Source organism: Amblyomma americanum, chromosome 2 (genome assembly GCF_052857255.1).
Source record: "Amblyomma americanum isolate KBUSLIRL-KWMA chromosome 2, ASM5285725v1, whole genome shotgun sequence".
Lineage (NCBI taxonomy): Eukaryota > Metazoa > Arthropoda > Arachnida > Ixodida > Ixodidae > Amblyomma > Amblyomma americanum.
Genome location: NC_135498.1, coordinates 9,647,299 through 9,669,187, shown reverse-complemented (window position 1 = coordinate 9,669,187; position 21,889 = coordinate 9,647,299). Strand labels below are relative to the sequence as shown.

Below are 21,889 nucleotides of genomic sequence, written 5' to 3'. Positions count from 1 at the left end.
GGCAACCTGGGTTTCACAAGGTCCACCCGTGGCAGCACCTAGTGCACCTAATTGGCATTTGGCCTAACTACGCTGAAGCGTCCATTTAGGACGCCGCCTCTTTTGCTCATTGACCCTAAAAGTTTATTGTGTAAAAGCTTGCACTTGCTAGCACAGGTTCAAGAGGGATCAAACTTTTCTGCGCAAAAGTTGTGTTGTGTGTGTCTAGAAAGATCCGCCATTCTTCTCTGGTCGCCATCTTTGAAACTTGACCTCATCAGCTACATTCCCTCCTCCAGACAAAACCTTAGATAAGGAGCAGAAAACCGCCTGAAGGTGACCCCAGACGCGATCATTAACAACTCCTTACTTAATACCAAAAATTCTATCCCGGTGATTATGACTCGGAATGTAAACTATGTGGCGAAATAGCCACTTACAATAGCATATTGTGGAACTGTAAAAAGGAACCGCCATCGGAATCTTTAATAAAAGTTCCTACTCTCGAGCAATGGGAGGCCGTATTGGTCATCTCAGACCTGGGCGTTCAAACCCGGGCCATTGAATATGGGATTCTCAGATCGCTGTCAGCTGTGGAGTGATAGCCACCTAGCATGGACTATCTGCATTTTGCCTTCTGACGAAATAAATGTTCTGCAATCTAATGTAATTCTGCATGATAAATAATTTTTGCACATTGTCATAAGCAAACGCTGTACGGGAAAAATCTAATTTTAAAGTCTGTCAAATCTGAAGCTTTACCACACGTAACAGGTAGAATATTTGCCTAGTATCCTACAATGCAAGACGGCTCGAAAGTCTGTGTTGAGAAATATTTCTACAAAGGAGGATCCTGAACTGTGAAGCAAAATTAACACTTTATATCGAAAAATATCTAGTTTTTCAAATTTCTGATGTTTCGGCATGTATGGGTTGTCTACGTTCATAGTTTAAATAAACTCGTATTTTTCTTTTCTTCATGTCATCTTCAGTCCAGCTGGCTTCCTTACAAGTTTGTTAGTGTCCCTCACGTAACTTGAACCAAGGATTAAAAAAGTGGCTCATCGGAGCTGGATTATAGCTGGATGAAACCAGACATATATTATTTCCCGTCGTGTGGCGCTCCTCAGAGTATCTTTAAATTCTGCTTAATTGGTTAATTAGCTTACATTAAGCACATTTTATTCATTTTAGGGTCACGTGCGTGCGTTTAATTAAGTTGAGGGTTAAGACCTAAACAAAATTAAATTGGTTTTGAGGAAAGGACGCAGTAACCTTTCTCGCATATGAAAAATGAATCTCCCTGCAGTGGCTCCTGTTTGGGCGCTGGCCTACTGATCCGGACACATCGCACAGTGTACGGGCAAAGTGCATTCATTGCATTCAGCACACTCCAACACCAGTGACGTTTTGCGTTTCGCCTCCATGGAAACGCGGCCGCCGAAGTCGAGTTCGAACCCCGGTACTCCAGCTCACTAGATGAGTGCTGTAACCACTGAGCCACTGCAGCGGGTTTACAAACCAGTTTTTTTTGTATCAATGTATCTTCTATGTGGTCCTTTCTCCAGCATTTACAGGAGGCCCGCGAAATATTTTAAAAAAAGCACGTGATCACGCTCTTGCGTTACCGTCATTACCGTATATGGTAGCGCTGCCAAGCGTGCGTGCCGAGTGATGGTGGTTGGTGCTATGAAATATTCTAGGGAGGGGGATACTGGTCCCGACGAATGTTGGCCCTTTGGGCATCACTCCTGGGGACCAGGGGAGGGGAGGGGAGGGGGGAGGTGGTCGCCGTCACATCCGAAGTCCTTGGCCGTGGGACACAGTCAGTAGTCCTGCAGTCGCACCGCCGCAGCAGCGACCTCAGCTTGCACCAGGGAGGGGAGGCTCAGTGCACTGGAAGTGTGTGCAAGCACCGGGTGGGGGGTTGTACTGAGTGAACGAAGCGTGCGTGCTCACAGACTCTCAGTGAGCGGTCGACGCCGCTCTCAGCATGGTCTTGAAAGTGCATCAGCATATTATTCCTGAACATGGAAGCGCACGCTGTGATTTGCGATAAGCGAGAACCAGGCAATTGACAGCCAATTCAGACCATCTCCAATCCTCCAATTGAGCCATTGCATAGACAAAACAAAAATGGTAGGGAACGCAGTGAAATTGCCTATTTCATGGTAGCATTGATTTTTTAAACAATTTTCCAACCCGTCGAACTGAGTGGCGCTGCTCACTTGGGCACGGTTGGGAGCGCTAGAATATGGCAGCACATGAGTGCAGTCATGTTTCTTTTTTTTTTCATATTTAGCGGGCGTTCTTTAAATGCCGGAAAAAAGGACCGCATAGGAGGCACATGTTGCTATAAAATCCGGTTTTTCTTAACCCCTCAACAACTTGAGGAAACATACTTAAAACTACAGTGAATAGAAAATAATTAACTAATTAAGCGCAACTTAACTCTGAGGAGCGCCACGTGACAGGAAACAATGTCATTGATTTCGTCCGGCTCCAGTAAGCCATTTTTATATACGATGGCTCATGTTACATTAACCACCCTATAGCTATAGTTGCGTGAAACACCCTGTATATGCTGGGTTACATGGGTAATAGAGGTTAAGGCATTTGTCATCTTTTTCCTTTTTTTGGAACAGCTTACTGTATTAGGCCATAAGGGGGAATGGCTGAATCAGTCATCAGCTATGTCCAGCCAATTATTCTTTAGTCATTTAAAATGCTCATGTAGCTTTGGAGTCTCATATTGTATATGTTAAAAGTAACATATGCCATGCACATTATCAGTGCCACTATATGCAGAGATGTTGAACTCTTAAAATAGATTAGTATGGTATGCAGTGGATAACCGATAGAACTGGTTCCAAGAGACAAATGGCACTGCATTCATTTGTTCCTTGACATGTGCCTAGATGTTTCTCGCATGAAAAATGCTAGCTGGGATGTGCACTGTCCGTAAAATACGTATAGCCTTTGCCATATTGTGCACTAGTGGGTGCAGGTACTACGTACAATGAGAAAGAATCTGAAATGCTCCATTGAACAGCTAAAAGGCACAGTAAACTCAAGTGTGGTGGCAGCAGTGCTGCTTGGGCATCCTTATATGAAGAAGTTTCACTTTAGCATGAGGATGCCAATTTCTGAGGCAAAACTGACATCCCTTTAACATTCTTTTTAACAAATTTTTTGCTTTGTCGCTGCAGTATTTTCTTTCGTCTAACTACAGGTGTCCGTAAGGTGAAATATAATGGGTAAAAGATACTGAGCAGCACATGCTCATGTTCTCTGCCTACATTGCTTAGTTTACAGCAATTTCTTGGCATATCAGAGGCAAGGAGGAAAGGGCAGGCACGGTGCTTTGCTCATAGACACCTATTGTTTCCAGTATATTACAGGTACTAAAAATGATCTAATTAGCAATTCCCTTTTTTGCTTCTAAAGTAGAAGAATTTACTAACAATATTTAATGGATGCCACCACTTCCATCTTCAGTGCAAACTCCTCATCCTGGTGGTATTCGTTGCGGGGACAGCCAGTTTGCCTGTGATGACAACAGACGGTGTGTCGAGTCATCGCGCCGGTGTGACGGGCGTCGTGACTGCAATGATGGCACTGATGAAGAAAACTGTGTTGTGACAGGCCCCGAGGGTAATGATTTTTTTTCTGTTGAGCTATTGTGTTTAAAGTAACTGTTCAGCAAATGTGTTGCCTTCAAGGTACTTGCAACCTGATTTGAAGTATGCAGATTGGTTGCTAGCTGATACATTTACTTTACATCTGAATTATGTTTAATAACTGCTATATTTTTGTCAATATGGTTACTATGAGGCTCTCCTCGACACAGCTCTAAAAACTGCATGGTGTTAACCTTGAAAAACTTTAAACAGGTGTTGTGATGCTTTTTAGGAAGTATCAAGCCATAGTACCTCGTTTTATTGCATAAAACTTCCCCTTTGGTTGTAATACTTCCCATTGGCTTGAGGACATTGATGACTTTAATGCATTAAAATGTGCATTTGTTTTGAAAGCACACCCAGTTAATACCATTATAGTGAAAATTTTCTTCCCTCCATTTAAAATGAATCGCACAGGCCGTCCCCCACACCATCACCATGGGTTCCAGTGTACACCTGATCAGTTTGTTTGTGATGGCCAACGATGTCTTGAGAAGTCGCAGAAGTGTGATGGTCGTCGGGACTGTGCTGATGAAACAGATGAAAGAGACTGCCCATCTAGAGAAGGTGAAAAGGAGTATACTCTTCAGTTTGCACTCAAGATACGTACCATGGCTTGTGGTTGAAATTTGTCAGCATGGCACTGCCTTTGGCATCACATTGCGCCACCTAACAAGTAAAATTTGATGTCTATCACTCACGTGTGTGCACTATTGCTCTGGTTAGTCGCCGCTCCTCTCCACTTGTGCTTTTCACTGTCAGTATTGATGTATTTCTATATAATGGCATCTGCTAACCTCCTTAAAGGCAAGCTTATTCTGTGACAAATATTGGCCCTCTTGTGATGGCATGCTTTCTTCATGTTTGACTTGACAGTCTTTGGCCCTAGATCTTATCAGCACACTTTTTCTGCTTGCCTGCTAATGCTCTAGTTGGTTTCTCTAGGTGGCTCTCTGGTGTGGCTCCTAAACCTAAGGCTTTTCTGCTTTTGTGATGGCCCTTGGATTATTCTGGTCTCCCCTCATTCTTTCTTCATCTTCCTGCCCTACCATGGTTGGTTGCTGCTTGGCGAAATTCCAAATGAACATGGTTTGCTTTGGCTTGTCTGCACTGTTATGGAAATCCACAAATCTGGTGGTGGCAATAGAACAGCATCTGTACTGCTTTCTTTAAAGGGCTGACCCCACTTTCACTCCTGCTTCGTTTGGCTCCCCTTACTACTCAGAGGCATTGCCCTTTGTGGAATGCAGATGGTTCTTGAATTTGCATGCTAAGCTTTTGAGCTCCATGCATATTTCTTATTTTTTCTGTCTCGTATCTAGATTTGGTTTGAAATCGAAATAAACTACTGGGATAATCTTTAGCAGCTTGCTTAGGCTTCGCATTGCTGATTTGTGCAAGAGACTGGCTCTAACTAGAGACGACTTTCTACAGTACCCCCTCACCACACTGATGGGTTCCAGTGTGGCCCTGGGCAGTTTGTTTGTGATGGACGTCGATGCGTGGACTCAACAGGCAAGTGTGATGGGCGCCGTGATTGTGCTGATGGCACTGATGAACACGACTGCCCATCAAAAGAAGGTAACTACACATGCAGAGCTGTCATTTTTATTCTGTGCCAAATTGGGATGTGCTGCTTCTGTCGTATTGGCCAAACACGATTTGCTTGCTCTTGAAGTGACAAAACTTCTTTATCGGCACAATTTTATGCAGTTCCAACTCATGAAGGAGCTCACTGTGGACCTAATCAGTTTGTTTGCGATGGTCGTCGGTGTGTTGACTTGTCTGGAAAGTGCGATGGGCACCCTGATTGTGCTGATGGCTCTGATGAACATGACTGCCCATCAGAAGAAGGTATCTACACATAAATAGCTGCAATTGTCCAGCTCTAAAGGGGCACATCAAGCTGTCTTATTGGCCAAGCATGATTTGCTAGCTTCTGAAGTGACAACTTTAACATCTGCACAAAATTCTGTGCAGTTCCCACTCATGAAGGAGTTCATTGTGGACCCAATCAGTTTGTTTGCGATGGTCGTCGATGTGTTGACTCGTCTGGGAAGTGCGATGGGCACCCTGATTGTGCTGATGGCTCTGATGAACATGACTGCCCATCAAAAGAAGGTAACTACACATAAATTGCTACCATTATCCAGCTGTAAATGGGCACATCAAGGTGTCGTATTGACCAAGCATCATTTGCTCACTTCGAAGTAGTAAAATTCAGAACCCTGTTGATCTTGGACGCAAATTTTGCGCAGTTCCAACTCATGAAGGAGGTCACTGTGGGCCTGGCCAGTTTGTTTGTGATGGTCGTCGGTGTGTTGACTTGTCCGGGAAGTGCAATGGGCACCCTGATTGTGCTGATGGCTCTGATGAACATGACTGCCCATCAAAAGAAGGTAACTACACATAAATAGCTGCCATTATCCAGCTCTAAATGGGCACATCAGGCTATCTTATTGACCAAGCATGATTTACTTTCTTCCAAGCGGGAAAATCCTAAACCTCTCTTATATCAGACCAAAATTCTGTGCAGTTCCAACTCATGAAGGAGGTCACTGTGGACCTGATCAGTTTGTTTGTGATGGTCGTCGATGTGTTGACTTGTCTGGGAAGTGCGATGGGCACCCTGATTGTGCCGATGGCTCTGATGAACATGACTGCCCATCAAAAGAAGGTAACTACTCTTAAGTAGCTACCATTATCCAGCTGTAAATGGGCACATCAAGGTGTCGTATTGACCAAGCATCATTTGCTCACTTCCAAGTAGGAAAATCCTGAACCCTGTTTGTCTCGGACGCAAATTTTGTGCAGTTCCAACTCATGAAGGAAGTCACTGTGGACCTGGTCAGTTTGTTTGTGATGGTCGTCGGTGTGTTGACTTGTCTGGGAAGTGCGATGGGCACCCTGATTGTGCCGATGGCTCTGATGAACATGACTGCCCATCGAGAGAAGGTAACAGTTCATGAAACCTCCATTATTGTTTGGAACCAAATTGCAATTGGCTTTGCTTTCTGTGTGCTACAAGAGCAAAGTTATCCCGTCAGTTTCTTTGGGCAGCTTTTACTTGCGGACAATATTTTATACGGTGCCCACTCATCATGAAGATCAGTGTGGACCAAATCAGTTTACGATGGCCATCGATGTGTTGACTTGTCTGGGAGGTGCGGTGGTCATTCAGACTGTGCTGATGGATTCGATGAGCATGAATGCACCGCAAAAGAAGGTGATGCTAGTTCTTATGGGTTGCTTAACGGTTCTCAGTGCACTTTTGGCATGTACTGTGGCTCTGCTGTTGTCCAAACACTCATCTTTGTGAGGGCTGAGATGCCCTGTCATGCATCATTATTAGAAAAGTCTGGATACAAGACTGTCAAAACCACAGAACCCAGTTTACATGCATTGGTAGGAAAGTACTGCTTTCAGGAATATCTAGGTATTTAAGTGTAGGCAACGAATTTTAAGGAGAAAAATCATTTCATAAAAATTTGCTATGACTGTGTGCAAAACTTCGTGGAACATAAATACCTCTAAATATAGGGTGTTAGCTACAGGCTGTTCATGTTCTGGTATCATTTTAGTAGAGGGCTTAATGCCTGATGGATAGATCATAAATGATCTAACACTGTCCACATAGAATCAAGTTCTTCGCACTGTTCCACATGATTTGCAATTTAATTTTCTGGAGGCCTTGACTGAATATTTCATCACTGGTGTTTATTTTTTACATCTTGCGTTTAAATGTTTTGATTTGCTGTCGTGATCTTTTCCACATTGCTCATATCCACAAGTGCATGATTGCATCTGGCTGTCAGGATTTTTTCTACATCGCTTATGTCCACAAGTGCATGACTGCATCTTCCCACTTCTGTCAACTGCACAAATTTTGGGACTATAACCTTCAGAGATGGTGTTGCACTGGTGAGCTGAGCGCTTTGTTTTTATGCATAATTGTATGCTTTTGCTGTGGCTGATTAGACTACAGAATTCTTCTTTTATTGTCCTCTGATGTCACTGCTTCAAGATTCGTGGTAAAGCTGCTCAGTTTTTCTCTACTTACAAGTGCAAGGACCTTTTCAGTCTTTCTTGCAAGCTTCTGAAGACTGCTTGGCCTCTAATTTTCAGCACAAATTTGCTTATTGGCACATATTACATTCATTAGCGATATTCCTGGCTGTTTGTTGTCCCCATTCCTCAAGTATAGCTTTCCCATCATGCATGATGATTCAGATTCCATAAATCAGAGAATACCAGTCTACCGCTTCATGCATTCCTGTCCTGGCCAGCATGTGACTGTCCGCACAGAGACGAAGAAAATTTTGGATGGATGCGAATTTCGTTGATGGCCCTGCATGGATCACATGCCTCTGCATTTATTCGGGTTGTGAAAGATGCCTGTACTTGTATGGTTATATTCAATTAATTCCTGGATACTTTCTGCAGTTCCTTCTCCAGGCAGTGAAGGCGTTCAGTGTGAACATGATCAGTTCGTATGTGATGGTCGACGGTGTGTGGAAGTGTCGGGAAGGTGTGATGGCCATCCCGATTGCGCTGATGGAACTGATGAACATGACTGCCCATCAACTGAAGGTGAAAAGATGCAGTTTATAGCTTGGTGTGATGAAACAACTTGGTACAAGTTGCTAGAAAAATAGAAGTGTCCTTGTGAAATGTTTGCAGTTTTTATTTTGCTTGCACTCAGCGCTGGTGCATATTTACTGAAACTTCATATTTCATCAAAGTGGTTTGCTCTGTATAAATTGTTCGATGTAGGTTTTTCTCACATTTACTTCATGGTCTTGTTGTAGTGAACTGTTCACAACCACACCTTAGTACCATATTGTGCCAGTACAACACCTTCTCAGTCTTGTAGTATGTGTGTACACTGTACTGCTTTTGTCTTCTCATGCAAAAAATGCTACTTGCATTCCGTATTTTGGGACTTGCTTGGTGGCATGACTCACTGCTACTGAGCCCTTTGGGATACTAGTTTCATAAACACCTGCTCTTCCTGTTCTCGAGTTTTGTAATAGTGCACTGCGCTTTCGCATGGTCTTGACCCAGGGCAAACATGCTGGCTTGGCGTCAACCTCTTGACAGGAGCTTCCAGAAATGCTGTTGTGGGCTGATCTGGTATACACAGGGCGTCTTCTTGAGCAAGGCTTGTTGATGGCTGCTGCTGCCATAGTCACAACTCTTATCTATTTGTCCTTCCTTGTTTTCTTCCTCTTTCACTTTCTTTTATGATGTTCCACTGCCGAAAGGTGTTTTGATGGACTATCATTCAGCCTGGTTTTCGAAGCTTCTGGGCATGACTGCCACCTGTAGTGGCTGTGCAGTTCTTTCCATGTGCTTCAGCACTGTCGTCGCATCTCCACAGGCATGGCTTCTGCCTCCATGATGAAGAAATCTGCAGCACAATTAAATACGGCTGAACAGGCTGTTTTTGGCACCTGGAAATTCACTCCTAGATTAAATTCTTTTTCTGACTCTCGAGCAATTTTCTGGTGTTGAGCCAATTGAGAAGGCACTTTGCATGTTTCTGCATGAAGAGGTGTCAAGGGCATTGATGAAGCTTTGAATGGCTTTGAAAGCATCTGTAGAGGTAGGGTGGTGTGAAAGGCCTACTCGAAGAGTGCTTTCTTAGTTGTTATTGTCTTAAATCTAGACGCCTCTTCCATGCAGTGCATCCGCTCTATGGGGATGGATCCCGATGTGGACCTCATCAGTTTGTTTGTGATTATCGTCGATGTGTTGATGTGTCCAGAAGGTGTGATAGTCGTCCAGACTGCCATGATGGGTCTGACGAGCAAGACTGCCCAACAATTGAAGGTTGGGCCACTTCAGTGCTATACTGCTATACTGCTGTGCTCTGTACAGTGCTTGGCTTCGTAAAATTAAGGCCTCTGTAATTTCTACACTCTTGAGGGTCTGTTCAGCATTTGTGGCATTGCAGAGTAGCAATGTTGGTGGGTCGACTGTTCATCTACAATTCAGTTGCTTGCAATGAATCTTAGGGGCTGCACAACTAGGAAGTTGTGCTAACACCTTGGAGCTCGCAATTGTTTCACCTTCAGAATCTGACTTTTTTTTTCTTCTGCTGTTTGAGTAGACTACTGCACGAGGGAATCAGTTATGTGAGCTGCAGGTGTCTTGTGTAGCACTGGTGGATTAACTGAAGAATGGCCATGGATTGCCTATAAGGGTCTTTTATTCATGTTGCCTTGTTTTGTTCTTCGATGACACTTGCTGCAGCTTTCCCTCACCATTCTGAAGAAATTCTCTGCGGACTTGATGAGTTCGTTTGTGATGGTCGCCGTTGTGTCAACACATCAAGAAGATGCGATGGTCGCCTTGACTGTGCTGATGGAATTGATGAACATGACTGCTCACATAAAGGTGGTTAGTCTTAAGTGGCTGCCTTGTTCCTGATTCGAGACACATTCTTGGGTTTTGTTTTATACTTCACCTATGGCAGTGTTCATGGTATCCGTGAGACATCCTGTTGTGCAAATTGAAGCTGCACAACCAAGATCTGGATTTTATACAGATAAGAATTGCTATAAATTGGAAGTTACTTTTGCTGCATTTCACGTAGGCTTTTTTTCAGTGTGGCTTAGTGTCTTGTGCAAACCAACCTGACGGCCTTTAATATGTTGACGAGATCCTGCTCTGTGTTCAAGCCATTTCACACTGCGGCAATTGCCTTGGTGCTTAGTTGATGAAATGCGAGACTCATTTTTTGTTAATTTTTTGTTTTCTTTTATTTTGCTGCATTTAATTCCTTCTATGCTTACCGTTAATGTACTTAAACCCCCTACAATAATGCCCCTCAGGGCTCTCTAGGTACCTTGAATAATTAAATAAAATAAATAAGACACATGCACTGTGCAATGTCTATGCACATTAAAGAACTTGGTCTCCCGGCAGTCAAAATTTTCAGCTCTCTGCTACGGTTACTTTTTCGTTTTCTCGTTTTTCCCTCCCTTTCATCTTTTTCCACTACATGATGTGAGTGAAATATTGACGTAGTTAATCATTTTACCGGAATCTTACATTTACGATTAACTGCATAGTCTGTGTCTGCAGATATTTGTTGTTTCTCAATCTCTTGTGCTCAGGGTTTAGCTTCAGAGGTGTGTCCAGGGCTGTTAGGGCCTTTCACTAACATTGAAAAAAAGTTGTTCTGCGGTGGTATCGCCCAATTGTTCTCTTTGATGCACCTGTGCTGTCCTGTAGCAAATCGGCGTCTGGTTGACCAATTTGTGGCATTAAGCTGGTTTGGGTTTTGCAAGTGCAGTGTAAATTTGCTTCATATTGCCAATGTGGATGTTAGGCTTGAAAACCTTGCTCATGCAAGTTGTGGGGACGTCGCGGTGGCTGAGTGGTTATGACGCTCGGCTGCTGGCCCGAAAGATGCAGGTTCGATCCCGGCCGCGGCGGTCGAATTTCGATGGAGGCGAAATTCTAGAGGCCCGTGTACTGTGCGATGTCAGTGCATGTGAAAGAAACCCAGGTGGTCGAAGCCCTTCACTATGGCGTTCCTCATAGCCAGAGTCACTTTGTAACATTAGACCCCCATTAACAATGTTTCAGAGCATAATGTTTCACTATGCATGAGATAGACTCTAACTGCTGTCCATCATGCATAGTGTCTGGCAAATCATCAAGCTTAATTTCAGATGTGGGCTCCTAACCCCAAATTTAGCAGCCTCTTTGTAGAATCATTTTTCTATTTCACTTTATTTTTTCAACAGCACCGCTTGAAATGCTTCTGAATGGTTCGAGCATTTGTTGAGTTTTCTGTTCCATCAACTGCACAAAATGATACCAGGAGGCTGTCATTCTTTTTTTCATATGTTGCAAAAATTTCAGTAAAGCCTCATTTCAAGGTGTGTTCATCTTCAGAAATTCTTTGGCCCTGTTTACTACACAGTTCAGTTCAGCCTTAGTATTTGGTTTATCTCGGTTGCCCGCTCATGCATTCTTCAGTCCATGGCAGCGTCAGGGTTTGTGTGGTTGGTGATGGTAGGCATGACTAGTAAGGTGCAGATGGTTCTACTTAATTTTGTAAACTGACATGCCTTCGTTCCTGACATCTCATGTCCATGCTCTCTTATCTCATTTTGTGTCATTGTCCATTATAATGCATCTCTGGTTTACATTGTCTGGCTTATTTTGCTCCTGCTCTGCTTCAGAGGAAGTGTTCTTTAATTGTGCATTATGCTCCAGATATAAACTCATTTCACTTGTGCCTCCTTGATAAGCCTTGTTATTTTCTAAGAAAAACTAATGTCAGAGTTGCACCTTATGAGCGGAACATTGGTAATTTCTGGTTTTAGATGATGGATGGAAGTTTGCTGTTTCTACTTCCAAGCCTGATTTCCAAGGCCTCCAGCTTAGTTTACTAATACTTCACATTGCAGTGTAAATTGCGTGATATGGATATATTTTGTAGAGGGCATTTTTTAAAACTCTGGTTGCAGTTCATCGAATGCTCACAAGTTCTTTGCATTGCGTCCAAATACTCTTACTACAATATACTGTGGTGTTAAAGTATTCTTTTCACTTGAGAACTGATTACAATGGCCAGCTCTTTCAGTATATTTTCATGTTTAAAAAAAAAACAGGTCCCGACAAAATAAACTTCTCGTCTATATTTAAAATACCCTTGTTTTATGCTTATTTTGTTTGTTTTGTGATTGTTTTAGGCTTGTTTTAATTAATTTTTTGTTTGGCCTATTTAACTCCATGTTTTTCGTGGTCCTTTTTTTTGCTGTTGTTTTAACCTGTTCTTTTTTAATGCCATGTGCATTTAGATTCTTCACTTTTTTTCTTGGTGTCTGTCTCATTAACAATTGTTTGTCCTGTTCTTTTTTTCTTCTTGAAAAATGTGTTGCGCAGTTCCCTCTCATCGCCCCGATGGGTTCCAATGTGGTCCCAATGAGTTTGTTTGTGATGGCCATAGATGTGTCAACCTGTCCAGAAAGTGTGATGACAAGCCTGATTGTGCTGATGGAACAGATGAACATGACTGCCCAACCAAAGAAGGTGCAAGATGTTTAAAGTGGTTATGCTTGCAGCTCTAAACTGTGTAGCCTGTTAATGCTGCATAAGTTTACATTGTTTCGCTCTTGTGATGATGTCAGACTGTCATGCATGAAGTAAAACCAGAGAATTTGGAGCATTGCATAATTTCAGTTTAGCTGCCTTTGACAAGGACCATTTATAAGATTAATGAAAAGCTGACTTACAAGAACTTATCTGTTGATGGAACTAAATTATTAGTGTCCAAAGTGTCTGTCATATTGATTGCACTAAAAATGCCATGAAGTGCTTAAGAATTTTTTTATTAGTAAGCAAGCTTGTCTCTACATGCCCTGATCATAAAAACGATTGATGATTGCAATAAGACATCGGCAAAAGTGGGAAACCAAAAAAGCATGCTCGCGGCTGAAAGAACACAATCTTTCAATGAACAATGCAGCTGATTTTACCGTGTGACTTCAAGACTGTTGCATTAAGTCTATGCTTAAGTACGCAAGCCTGTATGGTTTTTATGCATGTATGCGTACTGTTATATCTGCCACTACAATAATAATTAGTCACTTGCACAAGAAAGAAGAGCAAGAAATGCTACTCGTGGATGAGCATAATGTTAAGCTGTATGCACTGCGTGCCAGCCAGGTGCAAGAAAAATATGTGGGTCTATGTTATGAAGGCAACAATAATTTTTCTGTTCTATTCATAAATGCAATGGCAGAGTCACATTTTTCAACATTAAGCATGCACCAAAGTGCAAATAGTAATAACATGTGGCAGAAACCGTTTACACGAAAGACAGCACAGCAGTGCTTCTGTGAGCTTATCAGATTTTTATCCTGGGGCCAACGTCATTAGGGATGGTTACAATATATTTTTTGCAGAGATTAGTCTTGATGACTTGCTGGTTAGTACTAGGTTCGAAACTTAAAAAGTGGTATATTACACAAGAAAACACTACTGCAGTTAGTTAAAATCATGTCTGCTTTGGGAAGTCTTCTTTTTTGCAATATCGAGCTTTGTTTTTAATGTTTATTTCAAGATTGGGATAATGTTTCTAGAACTTTATTGGAGTTGTTTGTTTTACTACACTTTAATTTGATTTGATTTTGTCAGAACTTTGCAATTAGTTTTGTGCTGTGCATGCTAAAATATGCAGAAAATAACAATATTGTAGACACTCCTTGTTTTGTCCAGCCTTTGTCTTTGTTATTGTTTTTAAAGCCCTATCATAAAAAGAATAACAAATGTAATCAATGGTCTGTTCAGTTCAGTTTGTTTGTTTCTGTTTATATTTGTGCAGTTCCTTCCCTCTGTGATCCTGGTCACTTTGTGTGTGACATTCGACGGTGTGTTCCTTTGTCGGGGAAGTGCGATGGTCGCAGAAATTGTGCGGATGGCAGTGACGAACAAGACTGTCCTAAGCATGAAGGAGAGGGTATGGAACATAGATCTTTGTCTGGACCTAATGCGCTGCTTTCTCACCAATAGTGTGGCCCTTAATGCCATTGTGTGAACATTTTTTATAATGGCTGTTTCTTATTCTGGAAAACTAAGGGCGGCATAAGGCGCATTACAAATTCAGATGGTTTTCATGGGTTTAAGTTTAGAACAATTCTTTAACAGAGTTGCACATGGTTCAGGTACTTGCAAATGGAATGACTTTATTTGTGTCTTTATTGCTTGTTTTAGGCTCGCATCAGGGTAATCACTAAAGTCATTCATTGCAACCTGTACAAAAAAGTTGTTGGATATGCTTTTCTGCTGCTGTGAGATAGACCACATCAGAAAGCAAAGTAAGGGAATTAAGCCATATGAGGACGCATCACTTTTAAACCATTTTGTATATTGGAAACTGGGGGACATTTTTGTCCACGAAACTCTATACTTTAAAGTCTGACGTCATGCAAATGGGAGCTCCCAGCAAGTAGAGCACATTTTTAGTAATTATTTGCAATCATGCGAAGCTCGCAACATTTATTTTTTTAGTTTTCATGCAGCTCTGTTCTTTTTAAAATTTACTTCCTTGCCATTGCCTGAATTTTCTGCTCATACAAGCAGCTTTAATGCTGTGCGTAAGTCTGGACAGCAATAGCAGAACTATTCGAACCAGACACTTTATTCCACACTGTCGGTACTGTTTGTATCAGTGCCCGATCCACAAGATGAGCATGCACAGAAGGAGAGAGTGAGAGAAACAGGATTGAAAGGCAAGGAAGTTAGCCAGGCGATGCCCAGTAGGCTGCTTATACAGAAGGAAAATTTCCTATTAGTATAAATGTGAGTTGGCAACCATGCAATATCAAATTCAGCACAGAGCGATCTGTGTAGATTTGTGCATTGGTGCATCTTGTGGCATAGAAGGCAAACTTCTCTCAGTGCTTTGCATGAGTGGTTGTCTTCCAAGCAACAAGAAGCTGCTAGCTGCAACACGTTTGGCACTGCCATGTAGTGCCAGAAAGTGGTGCTTCATTTATGCTCTTCCTTATGCCTTAGCCTCTTCTGTGTGGAAAATCTCTGCTTACTTTGTACCCATACATAATTTTGTGTAGTCTATTGGCCAATATGCTAAGCAATGTCCTTCTGAGGGATATCCTGCCTTGTCCTTGTCTAGCCATGCTATCACCTCTGCGCAGTTGAATGTTGTAAATTTGTTCACAACGGAAAAGTTGGGCACTAAGTTAGTTTCTAGATAAGAGATGGCAGACAGGCAAGGTTGATTGCCCTTGGTTGATTGCCGTTAACTGTTTCAGGAGGCACAGACCATGGAGGGTTCCAGTGTCGCCCTCATCAGTTTGTGTGTGACGGTCGGAGGTGTGTCGACCTTTCTGGAAAGTGCGATGGTCGCCGCGACTGTGCTGACGAGTCTGATGAAAGGGACTGCCCAGGGTGGGAAGGAGAAGGTACTAAAGCTCTTTTCATTGTTCTGTAAGGCTGATCATGCGTGTTACAAGCCAAAGGTTTAAATGTCTGCAACAGTGTCTACGAGAGCACAACTGGAAGAAACTTGCAGCAAGAACAAGTATTGTGTAAAGCTGCTAAAAGGCTCTGCACTGATTTCTGTTTATTTAAAATGGCCAAGAAATGTGTGGTAACAGGCTGCCTGCCTTGTTAGTCTGCCTTGTTAGCATGAATCTATCGACTTTCTGCTGCCTTGATGCAAGATAAGCTGGAGGCTATCTGTTGAAAGACTGAGGGAATATTTTTAGCTTGTTTCTGCTTGAACTCAGCACATATGTTTAGGTTCAAAGGTATAGCCAGCAGATGATTATGAGAAGATAGGTTCAAGAACAACCTGGTGATGCTGCCATCTTAACCTTGCAGCTTCTGCATGTTTGTTCGGCTGTTTTGTTCGATGTTGACTCTACCTCTAAATGTCTTGCTGCCAGTTTTTACTGGGCTTATAATGCATGTAGGAAGCTGAATTGAATTCTCTAGCACTTGCGGAGTTGTCTACAATGTGCTGGCACATTGATGTCATTTCTTGTGAAACTGGCATGCTTTCTTTGTAGACAAAGTCATGAATGCCTCTGGAAGCCCTTGCAGACCATCACATTTTCAATGTCATGATGGCTCATGCATTGATCCTTTATTCGTATGTGATGGAGAGGTAGACTGTAGTGACGGCTCCGATGAGCTTTGTGGTATGTTGCAATTGATGCTGTGCTTACTGTGTGCTGTGTGCTCTGCTTTTGCGGTGACAAAGCATGACATCTCCCCACAGCTAGGCAGCCAGCACAAAGAAATTCCAAGTTCACAGCTCTGCACTAGATTGGGCATAGGATGTGAAGCACACCTTTCTTTAAGTTTAAGACTGTAATTGAAGATAATGGAGAGGAATAGCAATTTGTGCTTGTTGGACAACCTACGAACAAAGTTTGTGTTACATAAATCCAATTGCTCTGCATTGTGCAAAATTACTGTGCAGTCACTTACACTCGTACTGCTGCGCTTTCATGCATTTATTGTATAGCTCTTAAAAATTGATACTTTGGGGCCGAATGGCATGAAGTATATTTTTAACCAAGGTTTTTGTTTCATTGTTAGTCAAGGGGCCAAATGCTATACTGGAACCTGCCCTGTTTATGCTTCCTTTAAACTTATTTATTCACTACAGTTTCAATACTTGATACAAATTCACTGCCTTGCTTAGTTGCGGAAAAAGCAAGGCAGTGAATTTGTATCAAGTATTAAAACTGTAGTGAATAAATAAGTTTAAAGGAAGCATGAACAGGGCAGGTTCCAGTATAGCTTTTTCCGCAACTGACTGAACAGTTCGTGGGAAATTTTTTTGTGCAATTTCATCTCAGCGAACATCTTAAAGAAAGCTGTTTTCATTAAACATTTTCTGGGGGTTTCGGGTAGAGTTGACAGTCCACAAACAACTGGCTTCACATTGTAACGGGGCATTAATGCAGCTTATTTTTTTTTTTTCCTTTAATGCATTCAAAGAGGATGTGAATGATGCAGCATACACATGTAAGTGACTTTTAGGCATACAGATTACATATGTGAGGCACAAGGCCTGTAATGATCCTTACTTTGTTGGATAATGAAGTGGATTTTACCTCTGTCAATAGAATTATCGTTAAGCATTAAGGTAGCAATTTAGTTGATGCAGCTGTAGTTTCACCCAAAAAGCCAACTGCTCTTTTTTCCCTGCTGAAGGTGGGAGAAGTGTGATCAGCTGTGCCTGTAGCAGCAATGCTAAGAAATATTTACATGCTTTGCTGAGGCTGATCAATGAAAATATTTTTTTTTAAGTTCCCCCAAAAAGAAAACATGTCAGACTTGAAAAACCAAGTTTATGCGAGGTTTTTCTTTCTTTTCTGTGTTTTTTTCTTGTTTTAATCTGTTCATATTGATCCTAATTACGTGGAATGTGTCGGAAATAATGCCAAGGGGAAAACTTGTTCTTATCTCATACTGCCTACAGGTTGCCTTATCATTCAGTTCTTATTTTAGACAGCCCTTTAGTTTTCCTTTGCGCTGCCTATTCTTAGCTTCCAGTATTTGCTTACCTAGCAAGTCCCATCACAGTGGTTTCAAGGTGTCAGTTTTCATATATCTTTTGGATGCTAAACACACTTGCAGTTTATTCATCCACTTGCTAAAATAGTTGGTGCACTTGGTGGCCAGTGTTGCTTTGGCTACTAATGCTGCAAGTGTCCAGCCAATACTGATCAATGCATGCTGTCACCAGTGCAGACTTGCACCGTAGCTGTAGTGCATTAGTATAGAACGTTGCTTGCATCACTATGCTTTTTTTCAATATTCTGACATCCTTCCCTTGCTTTCCAGACACGTGTGAACCACATCAGTACAGATGTGATAGAAGTCGATGCATTGACAGTTCAAAGAGATGTGATGGTCATGTTGACTGTGCTGATCACACTGACGAGCAAGGCTGCAGGCCAACAGGTAGGCCACAAAATGACTCATCTAGTGTGTTCCAAGTTTCACATGAGAAGCATACTGCACTAATTGAGCAATTGCAAGGCAATAAAAGCTGCCTGCTCTTCAGTAAATTTGGCTAGTGATATCTCCTGCTAGCTGTAAGATGTCATGTGTTCGTGGTGTACAGATGTGCACTCTGTTTTGGAACGGCCACCATTGCTTTTCTCATTTCAATGAGAAAAAAGCATTGCTGTGTGGTTACATGCACAGTGCGATTGTCTTGTTAGCACTGCACAAAATGGGCTGTGTATTCACTTGGCGACGGGGAAATTGTTGTCAACATTGACAACCACATGCATGAAATTTACAGGTTGTTAAGAACTTTTTGATGAAAGGCGTAAGCTATATAGCTACCGAAGGTGGCAATTCAGTCCTCTCTTTAAAATTTTCACCTTAAATTATTGATTTTAAATATTCATCAACAAAAGGCTCCACATGCTTGGCTGCCAATTTTTGGATATTAGTTTTCACGCCAGATGATGCTAGTTGCTCACTAGTTCCGAAAAATTTGTATCATCCAAAACAAACAAAATTCATAAGCAGAATTTACAGAGCTTTTTTGCCTGATGGGGTTTGCTTACAGCTGCGTGCCACCGCTGACTTGCAACTTGAATAGGACAAGCTGTCTGGCTAGTTGGTGCTGATCCATTGTTGTTGACAGCGCTAAAATACAAGGACGGAACACAGAAACATGAAAGACAACGTCACAAAAGACAACGTCACAAGCGCTGTGACGTCGTCTTTCATGTTTCTGTCTTCTGTCCTTGTGTTCTGTCCTACTGTCAACGACTTGCAACGTCCGCGCTATGCAGGTCATTCGCTGCCACTGACTTACTGCTCGCGGTACGTACCGCCACAACTGGCGATCACTGAGTCGTCAATGTGCGGGCAGCAAGCAATTGATGCTCAAGGATGCAGTCATTGCTCACGTGTTAGTATCACCTGCAGTGGGGCAGAGATTGTCTAACATTTGAATGTATGCCCATCACACCCAATGCACTCTGGCCAGAGCATTTCACAAATTCGTACCACCCTGAAATTCGTAACAGGGATCTTATCATCGAGATTCTACTGTATACCAGTAATCTTGTTTGCCCTTTTATCTAGCTAATATTTCTTTTAATGTTGGTGCGACTAAATGGTGCTTTTTGAACTGGGTGAACACAGATTTAGTCTCTTTAAAAAAAAAATTGAAATTAAATGTACAGGTACCTATTAGCAGTATTTCACGAAGGTTTCTATTAAAAGGTTGTGGTACCTACAACTTCAGCTTCTATTGGAAAGCACTGAACTGCGGAAAACTTAAATTGCTGCACAGCCACATAGTGGAAGCACTTTGTATCTCTGGCAGAATGTGCAGATCCGTCGCAATGAAATCCAAATCTCTGGTTATTTGCACAATGAATTTACAGAAAGGTGCTATATTGCGTTAGAAGACATTACAGGCAGGGAGACTTTAGATGTGCCATTTTGTTTTAACGTAGGACTGCAGTTTTGGCTGAGGCAGGCGACACATTCCTAATCTGCTGTTTCAAGAGTTGTCTTCTACTTTAGCCCATCTTAATGGTGGTGCTTCTTGTGTCAAATGTTGCCATGTTCAGGGGCATGGGATTGCAGCTCACAGTTCAGTTGCTCAGTATGTACGTATGTAATCAAAATATTCTGTTGCATTAGTTCATTGTGCTTGCAGTTGGAGCATTCATGATTCAGTCATTTACTGTAAGCATTGAGCTGCGTTCTTTATTGGTCAACTGTTATTGCATGCCTATGTTGGCTACTAAAATTTTGTGCAGTTGATTCGATCACTGAGAAGGAAGTTCTACAGCATAAGTTACTACTTTCGTTCACTTGCGGTCATGTGATGCCTGTGAAATGTTTGTACACAAGAAAGGCTGCTTTGTCAGTGTATGTAATTAACCTTGCTCAAATGTGGCTCATGAAATCTCAGCACATACATTTAACATTTTATATGCTCATGCATGTTATTGTTGTAATGCTTCTACCAAGCTGCACACGCCACTCGTCTTTCACTTGTTTCCTCTCTCCCAGTCAGCGGTTTTTAAACTGACTCATTAGCTTCCTTTATTCAATACTGTAGGGTAGTGAGCTTCTCTTGTTTCCTCCTTGTGCTGTGTGCTACTTTGTTTGTCAGCATCAAACAAGTCAGTGGCTCGATAGCTTTTAAAGGATTATAGACATCAAAATTTTGCTTGTGTGCTTTCTTCTTTCAACTGATGCATCAACTATTAGTGTACATGGATCATCCTGTGGTATTCCCCTGTGACTGCTGTCAATACTCCTTGAAGAGAATTCATTAGCGTTTTCATAACAGCCTGCGAGCAGATGTCTGCAGTTATTTGAACCTGTTTTTATGCGGAAAGTTTTTTGTGCTGACAGCAGTTGCATCTGAATGTTGAATATGCCCCATGCTGAAGAGCATGCAGTACCGAAAAATTGTGCACATTCTTTATATGCTATTGGTAAGCATGCACATCATGCCTCTAAATGTAGCAGCTAAAAAAAATTTTCTAGACACTAATTCAACGCCATGTTTATTATTTAACGTTCGCAGTTGCTGGACATTCTGAGCTACATTTACATGCTTCGTTCAGAGTTGCTTTGCTCCGTAAATGGAGAACTACACTTGATTCGCACTCCTCCCTTTTGGCCTGCTATTTTGCTTTCATATTGTCCCTGCGCTCTCTTCTTATCCACTCGTTCTCGTGCCCTCTTTTTTTTTTACACACTGGGCTGTGTGCGCACCCCGAGAGTGGTGGTGTGAATCTGGCACTTGCATTGCAAGGTCACTGCACTCCAGTGGCTGGTTAGATTGCTCACATTACTATACTGATGAACGAGAGTGTAGACTCTAAGAGGCAGTGACACTTGAGTGTTGATGCGTGCATTGGCAGGCATGCATGCACATCTGGTACATGCGAGCCTATGCCCGTGCGCGCATACACACACGTGCACATACAGGCACAGATCGGTCTCCTAACTGGTTTTCCTCTTGCCACACCTGGACATGCATGTGTGATGCATTGTTGCTATGGTTAGCATGTTTGTGTTAGGCATGAGCATAAGGGAACCTTGCCTACTGGAGATTGCATGAAAAGGGCTTGTTAAATTTGTACTTTTTTTTATGATCAGTTTTTTATGATCAGCCTGGGAAAGCAGTGTCACCCTTGATGTGAAATTGCTTCACAGAAGACTGTGACACTATCATTGTCAAAAATAGCTCCAAATTCCTTCATCTTGGAAGTTGTCCAAGGCCCTTTTTTGTATAAAAATTAGCAAACTTAAAAAGCACTGCTGGGTCTTAAATTTTTCATTGTGATGCAAAGATGACTGGCATCACTAACACCACATTCCAGGGCACTGAGCAGTAGAGGTTGAGCACTTTCCCTGTAGGCTCTGAAATGTCTGTTCGACGACGACCCTTGATCTCTAACAAAATGACAGAAGCACAGTATGTCCTTTTTGACATGCTGTGCCACTTGTATGCCTGACCTGATGTGCATGTGTCTGTCAGCATCCTTGGAAGCTTTTGTTCTTTCGGTGCGTCCTGTTTGTGCATGTTGAAGTGGATGCAGCCTGGGAAATTTGGGGAAGCTTGCATGTGTTACACATGTATTGTCTGCTTTAGCTTCTGCGCCTGTGCATAGGTGGGAGGGGCAGGTGGGCAGGGGCGCATGCACATTCGTCGTCAGCACAGGCTGTGGGGGAGCACA

The 21,889-nt window shown here is 42.3% G+C and overlaps 1 protein-coding gene across 50 annotated transcripts in view; it reads left to right on the top strand.

The window, feature by feature from the left end:
* The window catches only part of LOC144120523 (basement membrane-specific heparan sulfate proteoglycan core protein-like), a 329,407-nt gene that overhangs the window by 180,363 nt on the left and 127,155 nt on the right, over window positions 1–21,889 (top strand). For 17 of the 50 annotated variants that reach the window (XM_077653033.1, XM_077653027.1, XM_077653009.1 and 14 more), the window contains 16 exons: window positions 3,478–3,633; window positions 4,077–4,226; window positions 5,094–5,240; window positions 5,373–5,513; window positions 5,640–5,780; window positions 5,918–6,058; window positions 6,196–6,336; window positions 6,474–6,614; window positions 8,103–8,249; window positions 9,345–9,491; window positions 9,915–10,058; window positions 12,564–12,710; window positions 14,005–14,139; window positions 15,455–15,604; window positions 16,214–16,345; window positions 18,003–18,122. In XM_077653033.1, coding sequence (XP_077509159.1) covers window positions 3,478–3,633; window positions 4,077–4,226; window positions 5,094–5,240; window positions 5,373–5,513; window positions 5,640–5,780; window positions 5,918–6,058; window positions 6,196–6,336; window positions 6,474–6,614; window positions 8,103–8,249; window positions 9,345–9,491; window positions 9,915–10,058; window positions 12,564–12,710; window positions 14,005–14,139; window positions 15,455–15,604; window positions 16,214–16,345; window positions 18,003–18,122 — 2,280 coding nt within the window. The remainder of the gene's footprint in view (window positions 1–3,477; window positions 3,634–4,076; window positions 4,227–5,093; window positions 5,241–5,372; window positions 5,514–5,639; window positions 5,781–5,917; window positions 6,059–6,195; window positions 6,337–6,473; window positions 6,615–8,102; window positions 8,250–9,344; window positions 9,492–9,914; window positions 10,059–12,563; window positions 12,711–14,004; window positions 14,140–15,454; window positions 15,605–16,213; window positions 16,346–18,002; window positions 18,123–21,889) is intronic. The other 33 variants (XM_077653034.1, XM_077653031.1, XM_077653017.1 and 30 more) reach the window with 18 other exon arrangements.